A 10,352-nucleotide genomic window follows, 5' to 3' on the forward strand; every position below is an offset into this window, starting at 1 on the left:
GGGCTGATAATTTAGCAACGCTTTTGCCGTGGGGCTGGTTGCAAACCTATTTTCTAAATGGAGCCATGGCATATAAGCAGGATATCTTTTCATGTGAATAAATCAATCGGAAATCCCCCTCATAGTACAACGATCAATGCCAGATGAAGTTGAGTGGAGTAGAGTAAAGCTGCGTTTGTAGAAACATAGCACGAGCTGTTTACTGTGACATACCAGACCCAAAGTCAATCTGCCAGCGTGTGTTTGTGGGGGGGGGGGGGGGGGGGGGACGACGACTCAGCGTCGATGGCGGCTGTGCCACGAGTGGCTACTACTGCTGTGGTGTTTGCTCTTGTGGCTGCGGTCTCTGTCCCGGTCATAGGAGCGTGACCTCTCCCGGTCTCTCCTGTCCCCCCGGTGGCGACCTCCTCTCTCATGCTTGTGCTTCTTGGAGAGGTCAGAGGCGCTGCGGTCCCGGTCTCTCTCCCTTTCCCTCTCTCTGTCCCTCTCTTTGATGGGAGAACGTGACCAGGAGCGCGAGCGCTTCCTCTTGTGACTCGATCCTCCCCCACCGCTGTTGCTGTGGCGACTGGCGGACTTGGAGTCACTGTTGCTGTGGTGACCAACCTTGGTCTTCACGTGGGGCAGCAGAGGCGAGGGCTGATGTCGTCGCGGAGACGGGCTGCGGCTGTGGGAACGGGATCGGGAGCTGTAGGTCCCCGAGCGACTGCGTCTGTTGTTGTAGTGTCTGCGAGGGGAGCGTGATCTGGAGCGAGACAGTGTTCTAGAACGAGAACCACTCCCGCTCCTGCTGTTCCTCCCAATCTTAGCCTCCTTTCTTAACCCGTTGTGTGGGCTCATGGTGACCTGGGTCCTGTTATCTGGCTCTTTCTTAACTGGTTCGAGGGTCTGGAGGTTGGGAGACTTCTCCTCCATCTTGACCACGTTGAGGGAGCAGGGCTTGGAGGCGGGTGAGAAGCCACCCACATTGCAGAGGGCTGGTGTTCCATCTGGGTTCAAACCCTTGGCCTTGAGCTTAGCCTCCGCCAAGAACATCTTCCGTCTCTCCACCTCCTTCTCCAGATGGTCATAGTTGGGCTTCTTCCTGCTATATAGTTTGAGAGTAGTGATGCAGATCTCCTTCATCTCCTCCTCGTTGGCTCCAAACAGCAGGTACCAGTGAGGTCTAGATGGCAGAGGCATCTGCAGAGCTCTGGCAGCGAGGTATATGCAGGCACAGGCAATGGTCTCAGCTTGAAACCTCACAAACACATTTGTCCTTAGGGAGTCATTCATGTAGTTCCAGGCGGTCTGAACTAGCTTCTGGTTCTTCTCACAATCCAGGACTTGAAGGTACATAACGATGATCTTGTGTGGATGCTTGACATGTACACAGAAGCCCAGCTCCATCAGGATTCTTCGTTCTGCCTTGATCACTTGCTTTTTTGTATTTATGTAGTTCTGATCAAGTATCAATGAACTTGAACTATTTTTGCCCCTTATCTGTCGTAGATGGTGGAAAACATTGATGACGTCTCGTATTCGTCTTTCGTCTTCTTCAATCTTCGAGGCCAGATTCACACAAGCCATAGCGACAATCTCAAAACTGTGCTTGACGATCGACTCCGAGTAGAAAAATCGATGGAATAGCACCTGTCCCGTCGCCATCGCCCCCTGAGGTAACCGGAGGAGAATCCCCGCAGACTGGATGAGCTCACAGCCCAGGACGCGAAGGTCGGTCTCGGTGTTCAGGTCGAGGCCGTCGAGCATCGACGGCGTCGGGGAGAGCCGCTCCTCCGGGATGAGAGAGTTGTCGATGGTCAGGTACACCTCCGAGTAAACCCTGTGGCCGATAAGGATGCCATCGTCTGTCGTGGATGCGTTAGAACTCGTGGAAAATGGACCCGCGGCCATTCTTCACCCGAAAAACGTTATTCTTATATCACACGGCTCCAGACAAGAGAAGAGACAGCGGCCTTTCCCCTATAGCAGCAGCGACGACGATGGAGGAAAATGTGATTCCTGCACCGATCGTTGTTGTCATAACTTGACGGTGACGTCACAAGGCAGCCATGCCTATATATGGACATGCCATGTCACTGTGACATCACATGGCAGCCATGCCTATATATGGACATTCCATGTCACTGTGACATCACATGGCAGCCATGTCTATATATGGACATGGCATGTGACGTCACATGGCAGCCACGTCTATATATGGACTTTTAACGTTGATGTAGAGCCCTTTAAAAAACAAGAAATGACCACGGTGATATGTGTCAGGTGAAAGAGGCGCTGGTTTCTTTATTCAGTGACAGAGAATGTGAAATTAATGAATGCCCCAATAAGTCTATATTATATGGACACGCCCTCACTGCATGAAAAGAGGAGTTAACGGGCAATCATGGGCACTGTATTTTGCCCGTAAACCTCAAGTTTAGCAGCACATACAGTTAATTGCGAACGCAATAAGCACTTACTATGAGACCTAGCAGATCATGTCTGTCTGTCTGTCTGTGTGTCCGTGTGTCCGTGTGTCTGTCCCGCTATCCAAATATGGAGTGTGTTGCATCAGCAATCACTCGGCTCCATATATGGGCACAAAAGGGGCCAGGTCCACTCAGCTCCATATATGGGCACAAAAGGGGCCAGGTCCACATATACAGTAACAGCGGGACAGACAGACAGACAGACAGACAGACAGACAGACAGACAGACAGACATGATCTGCAGGGTCTCAGCTGCGTTCGCTTCCCGCGTTTGCGCGTCTTACTCGTATACGGTAATATACAGGTGTGATGGTACAATTCGGGAGTTTACCGGAGTTTGTTGGAAACAGGAGTTTCCTTTAATGTACACATCCGTATTCTATGCTTTTTGCGCAGTGTGCCTCATGTGACGTGACGTGTCAGTGTGAGTGTGGCCGAGCACACACACTACTTCTCTACACTTTACATTTATTCTTCTAAATTACACCACCTTTTTTTTCCCGGCATCTATAAATACTTCCACGTATAATTTCTGTCGTGCCAGAAATCCAGTTCAACCTTAAACATGTTCATCTTTATCTGCCCTGTCTGTCTGTCTGTCTGTCTGTCTGTCTGTCTGTCTGTCTGTCTGTCTGTCTGTCTGTCTGTCTGTCTGTCTGTCTGTCTGTCTGTCTGTCTGTCTGTCTGTCGTCCTTTTATGCCCATATATGGAGTTCCCTGATGATGTCATCAGTAGGTTTCCAGAGAGCCCACACAGTTTATTATCAATGTTTTAACAAAAATAAACACACATTTATATTATATTGAAAATATAATTAATTTATTTATAGCAAACATTTTGAATACAAGCTATACAGCAGATATAAATATAAGAATATATTAAAATAAATATACAGGAGATATAAAACATTTATTAAAATAAATAAACAGGAGATATAAAACATTTATTAAAATAAATAAACAGGAGATATAAAACATTTATTACAATGATAAATAAATAAATAAATAAATATGATGGAGGGATGGATGGATGGATGATTGACATCCTTCAATACTTTGACAGACAGCTGTCAAAATGGTGAAGGATGAACCGCAGACAGTCGATCAGCTCTCTGCGAATCCCCTCCCACACACACTGTATGTCCACCTGAGAGAGAGACACAGAGAGAGAGAGAGAGAGAGAGAGAGAGAGAGTTATTAAACATGGTCTATAGAGCAGCAATATACAGTCTTTTCTAAAATGTTTTTATTATTTATTTTTCATTTTACCAATCCCCAATCCCCCCTCCCTCCCATTAAACCCACCCTCCCATTTATTACAGAGTGTGGAGGTTTCCACGGTCTGTCTGTCTGTGTTGTCGTACCTGTGTGTCTGTGTGTCGTTGTGTTGTCGTACCTGTGTGTCTGTGTGAAGTTGTGTTGTCGTACCTGTGTGTCTGTGTGCAGGTGTGTTGTCGTACCTGTGTGTCTGTGTGCAGGTGTGTTGTCGTACCTGTGTGTCTGTGTGAAGTTGTGTTGTCGTACCTGTGTGTCTGTGTGCAGGTGTGTTGTCATACCTGTGTGTCTGTGTGCAGGTGTGTTGTCGTACCTGTGTGTCTGTGTGCAGGTGTGTTGTCGTACCTGTGTGTCTGTGTGCAGGTGTGTTGTCGTACCTGTGTGTCTGTGTGCAGGTGTGTTGTCGTACCTGTGTGTCTGTGTCCAGGTGTGTTGTCAGATTATTGAAGAAGGACTCTAGAGGAGGAATGGAACCGGCAACCTGTGTCTTCAGCTGGAAAACAACAAACACACACAGTTTACATGTATTCATTTATCAGACGCTCTTAATTTACAGTAAACAAGAAAACAACACATGGTGATACATCACACTGTACAGAACAACACATGGTGATACATCACATACATAGAAATATAGACATCTAGGATCATATGCAAGCTGTAGTGTATATAGTATCTATAGTGTGTAGGGTGTTTGTGTGTGTAGGGGACATACACAGCTCTCGTCCACCATCCTGGTAGAAGTGGTAGTATTTTGAATCTAGTGTGTAGGGTGTGTCTGTAGTGTGTAGTGTGTAGTGTGTATAGTGTATAGTGTGTAGTGTGTAGTGTGTGTGTGTAGGGTATAGTGTATAGTGTATAGTGTGTAGTGTGTAGTGTGTAGTGTGTGTGTAGTGTATAGTGTGTAGTGTATAGTGTGTAGTGTGGTGTGTAGTGTGTAGTGTGTGTGTAGGGTATAGTGTATAGTGTGTAGTGTGTAGTGTGTAGTGTGTGTGTAGGGTATAGTGTATAGTGTATAGTGTGTAGTGTGTGTGTAGTGTATAGTGTGTAGTGTATAGTGTGTAGTGTGGTGTGTAGTGTGTAGTGTGTAGAGGACATACACAGCTCTCGTCCACCATCCTGAACAGGATGTTCTGGAACTCGTCGTGTTTGGCTTCGTCCCAGTAGCTGACAGGAAGTTCCTCCGCGTCTAGGAACAGGACGTGGATTTTGCGCAGAGTCTCGTAGACAACCAGCGACGTCCGAGAGCACTAGAAGAAGAAAACACACGTTTATCTGTCTGTGTGTGTGTGTGTGTGTGTGTGTGTGTGTGTGTGTGTGTGTGTGTGTGTGTGTGTTCATTCTTGAAGTGGCCTGCACCTTTGATTCTAGCTTAGAGGAAGCCTTTATGACCAAAGTCATTAAGTACCAGCCTAGGACACAGTTTGGTTGTAAGAGGCTTCCAACAACTTGGGATGCCAAAACAATACAGCCAAACGGCTCGCGAAATTCTGTGCAATCTCTTCCACTATCGGTAGCCGCCAAATATGGCGAAGGCGCTGTTCCTTGTACCCCTGAAGGGTGTGTGGGTATTTGTCCGGGATTTGCTGATTGCATTCTGTACAGCACCTTGTCAATATTTGTATCTCTTATGTGGACATAAATACATTATTAAAATGTGCGTGCGTGGGTGCATGTGTGCGTGCGTGCGTACCTGTTCCGTGGTGTTGAATACGTCCATAGGGAAGTCTGACACGACGTTGTTCTGAGGACTGAGACAGTTGGCAGGAAACTGACCTGCCTGGAAGGAAGACATTTATTTTATACATACATATATATGTGTACTGTGTATATGTGTATATAGGTTTGTGTATATATGTGTGTGTATATGTCTATGTGTGTCTATATGTGTATACAGTACATACATACAGTCAGTGTACTGTATAATATCTATGTTACTAACTTACTGTACATCGACTAGAAACGTCGCCACGTGACCGTGAGGTGTTTCTCTGTGAATGTGGTGCGTGGAGTGAGACCTGAACCTCTGTCTGATTACCAACGCTTGAAGATGAAAATTCTGTGACTCAGAGACGTGCAGAGAGTGCTAGAGAGGCAGGGGCTGCCGAAAGGGGACAAAAATAGCAGATCTACAAGCTCTCAAGAGAGAGCTTGTAGATCGGCTATTTTAGGAGGCGCAACCCAGCACTCATAGCACTTATAGAGGAGATGCGGTGTATAACGACATGGATTTCTAAATTAATTTGTTCAAGTTCAGGAGACTTTGGAAAAAGAGCAATTCTCCTGAAGGCTGCCTTCCTTCCAGCATGGCATGGAATGGAGAGGAGGGCATTGGCATTTCTTCCACCACGTAGTAAATACTGCATTCGTGGTCTGGAGAGGGCAGATGTTTTACAGACAGGTAAAAGGGCACGGGCTGAAGCCGCCTTTGATGTCTATGTGTGCACGTCCCTGCTGTGACTACTAAAAGGTAAGTAATACCTAAAGCCTAAAGCCTGGCTTTAGGCTGTTAACTAAGGCTTTAGGCTGTTCATTAACACTAATGAATATCGTACCATATCTCTGAGCAGGTGGTGCGCTGTGGTCAGCTGGTTGGCGTTGAGTTTGTCGTTGCATGTTGGCATGGCAACCATCAGCGCCACCAGGTGGAGGAAGAGGATGGTGATGATGAAGGTGGAAGATGAAGACATGGTGGTGACCTCTGACCTTTAGATGGCTGGCTGCGACAGAGAGAGGTCAAAGGGAAAAGGTCAAGTTGTGTTTTTCATATGGTTAGAAAGACGTGTCAGATGTGAGCTTTCATTACTGACACTAAAGCCCTTATCCCTTAAACTACATGCTAAAGCCCTTATCCCTTAAACTACATGCTAAAGCCCTTATCCCTTAAACTACATGCTAAAGCCCTTATCCCTTAAACTTCATGCTAAAGCCCTTATCCCTTAAACTACATGTTAAAGCCCTTATGCTTTAAACTACTGATAAACTTATTCCCTGATTCAATGACTTAGCCTCAGTCACAAACATATATATATTTTTAAATCGATTATCAACTTTAAAACTGATTTTGAATATTGTGGCATTAACAAAATCTTGATATTTGAGTGAATCTCCAGCCCTAGCAGACGTCTAATTGGACTGTTGAAACCTGCTTTCATCTGACAATAAAAGAAAGAATGTGCCCTGAAGCTAATGCGCACACACACACACACACACACACACACACACACACGCGCACACACACACACACACACACACACACACACACACACACACACATACACGTACACACGCACACACGCGCACATGTACACACACACACACACACACACACACACACACGCACACGTGCACAGAGTAGTAACTATTAGTAACTATTATGACTCACATATCAAACTTATTACGTGACTCAATATTAAATGATGTGTCTGTCTGTTTGACGGTCTATTATTGTTACACCTATTGTAAACAGGTTTTTTTATCAACTGAACAAATATGAAGAATAAAAATGCAGAGAGTCAGTAAACTATAGAGTGACAGTGTAAAAAAGAATATATATATATATATATATATATATATATATATATATTTATATCTGGGGGGTCCCCAGATATAAATGGCATTAAATTGGGGTCAGTAGGCTCTGCATGTCAAACTGGGGGTCCTTTTCAAATGGGGTCTTGCCCTGAACATTCATTTCAGGGCAAGACCTCGACCTCGTGCGTGCCGACTCGGCCCGTAGTCAAAATGTGGCCCTTGAGGAAAATTAATTGGGGAACCTGTAGCGTCTCAGTAAACTATAGGATCATAGAATGCAGAGAGACAGTGTAGTGTCTCAGTAAACTATAGGATCATAGAATGCAGAGAGACAGTAAACTATAGGATCATAGAATGCAGATAGACAGTAAACTATAGGATCATAGAATGCAGAGAGACAGTGTAGCGTCTCAGTAAACTATAGGATCATAGAATGCAGAGAGACAGTGTAGCGTCTCAGTAAACTATAGGATCATAAAATGCAGAGAGACAGTGTAGCGTCTCAGTAAACTATAGGATCATAGAGTGCAGAGAGACAGTGTAGCGTCTCAGTAAACTATAGGATCATAGAATGCAGAGAGACAGTAAACTACTGTATAGGATCATAGAATGCAGATAGACAGTAAACTATAGGATCATAGAATGCAGAGAGACAGTGTAGCGTCTCAGTAAACTATAGGATCATAGAATGCAGAGAGACAGTGTAGCGTATCAGTAGACTATAGGATCAGCCTAAAGTAACAAAATAATATCAAAATGATAATCCGTACATTTGAAAGCTTAGCTGGAGATTCATCGAAACATTGAAAACTGTAGGGTACGTATAATAATGATAAAAGTTTTAGTAAAACTTAAACAGCTTTAGTTCTTAAACTAAAGCTCTCTCGGCTCTAGCACGACACTGCAGTTGTTGAAATGTACAAACTCACCTGTGTGTGTGTCGGTACTTCAGTACGCCTTGTTCTTGCTTAATGTAAATCGCTCTGGATTAAGAGTGTCTGCTAAATTGTAAATTTTAAATGGCCTTGGTTTGTGTGTGTCTGTTTGTGTGTGTCGGTTTTTCAGTATGCCTTGGTGTGTGTCTGTGTGTCGGTACTTCAGTATGCCTTGTTGTGTGTGTATCTGTGTGTGTCTGTGTCTGGCTTTATATATTTTAAGTGTGTAAAAAGTGAAAGGTATTAAGAGGGGGGGGGGGGGGGTGCTGGGGGGCATCAGATGGGCATGATTCATGGGCATCAGATTTATGATATAGAGAAACAGAAATGTTGGCATCCACTTATTGAGGCACAACCCAAAAACCACTGAATGGGTGACTGGATTTCTGTTTCCTCTTTTCTCTCCTCTCCTCTCTCTGGCTGTATTTAACTCTCTCCTCTCCTCTCCTCTCCTCTCCTCTCCTTTTCAAAAGAATTTCATAAAAATGTAAAATTATAAATTTCCTAAAGCCCTTTTAAGTGTAAACAGCCGATCTAGAAGCTCACCACGTGGCACCGCGTCATGTTGTGAGCTTGTAGATCTGCTATTTTCACTAATTTGGGACCCCAGATTTCTCCTTTGGGTCTCGAGATAAAGAGGTGTAGAGCAGTGGTCTGGGGACCCCCAGACCACTGCGGTCTGAGGGGCTTCCATGTGGTCCGGGGACCCCCAGGGGTCCTTGAGGGGGTTCCAGGTGGTCCCCAGCTAAATGATGGAGAGTTGGTAAACAAATGGACCCTTATTAGGTCTTTAACTCTCGAGTGCGTTCATTTAACAAAGTATGAGCTTGTAGATCTGTTATTTGAAACTGTGAGCTTGTACATCTGTTTTTTTTACACTGTGTGAGCTTGTAGATCTGATAACATTTAGTGTAGATAGTGAAAGGCATGGGGGGCAGGTGGGCATCAAACAGAAAGTGAAAGCAGAAACAGAAATGTTGGCATCATTTCCTCTCTATAGACTCTATAGCTCTAGCTCCCCCAGTGGACAGATATAGGCTCTGTGCATATTGGAAAGACATCAGGCCCTTTAGACAGACAGACAGACAGACAGACAGACAGACAGACAGACAGACAGACAGACAGACAGAGAGGAGGGAAAATAAAGAAAAGCTAAGTGTAGATCTGTACAAAGTGTCAGACTTCACAGACTTCACGGACTTCAGACTTCACTTATTGTAACTGCCATAACTTCTTATTTTGGTTATATTTTGGTTCTACAGCTAGTGTAACTAATTGTATTGCTTTATTGCAGTTTGTGTTGCTGTGAGTCTGTCGTGGGCACTTAGATTCATTCAGAACATACGCGACTTTATGGATTTTCTTTTTATAAATGGGACCATAATTTTCCAAAAATAATATTATGACATGAGAAATGAGACTTTAAACTAGTGACTGGAAGCAGAAAGTATTCTGCATGACCATGTTTATTAAGGTAATACAGTCTAGGTGAAGTTGGGCCCAAATACATGGACCTCTATGGAGATGGGGGTTTTTTTGGGCCCAATGACAGCGCCACAACAGGCTATTATATGAACTTTCAGGAAGTCCCGATTTCCTTAGTGGCTTCACAGAATATCTGTCTGACTGCCCCCCTGGTTAAATATCTGTCTTACTGCCCCCCTGGTTAAATATCTGTCTGACTGCCCCCCCCCTGGTTAAATATCTGTCTGACTGCCCCCCTGGTTAAATATCTGTCTGACTGCCCCCCTGGTTAAATATCTGTCTGACTGCCCCCCTGGTTAAATATCTGTCTGACTGCCCCCCTGGTTAAATATCTGTCTGACTGCCCCCCTGGTTAAATATCTGTCTGACTGCCCCCCTGGTTAAATATCTGTCTGACTGCCCCCCTGGTTAAATATCTGTCTGACTGCCCCCCTGGTTTCCCCTCACTCACAGATCTGTAGGCGTCGGCCAAGGTTCCCATCTTCCCCAATCATAGGTGCATTTGGTGCACCTGGTCACTGCTCCCTGGAGCTCTATAAAGGAGTTGGTGGTTCTACAATCCCCTCCACGTGACAGCACCCTTTTGTTTGTTTGACTTTATGCCTTGATTTACACACCATACAACACCCCACACGACACTGATCACACATCC

At 44.9% G+C, this 10,352-nt stretch overlaps 1 protein-coding gene across 1 annotated transcript; it reads right to left on the reverse strand.

Annotated features, from left to right (window-relative positions):
* Positions 1-276: 276 nt before the first annotated feature.
* LOC308324613 (cyclin-L1-like) lies at positions 277-1,893 on the reverse strand (the record flags this gene model as incomplete). The annotated part of the gene is made up of 1 exon (XM_080776757.1): positions 277-1,893. One exon carries the CDS (start codon positions 1,891-1,893, stop codon positions 277-279), a length of 1,617 nt encoding a protein of 538 aa, XP_080632883.1.
* Between the last annotated feature and the right edge of the window lie 8,459 nt (positions 1,894-10,352).

This window comes from Protomyctophum bolini (genome assembly GCF_963924005.1).
Source record: "Protomyctophum bolini genome assembly, chromosome: 11".
In the NCBI taxonomy this organism is placed as follows: domain Eukaryota; kingdom Metazoa; phylum Chordata; class Actinopteri; order Myctophiformes; family Myctophidae; genus Protomyctophum; species Protomyctophum bolini.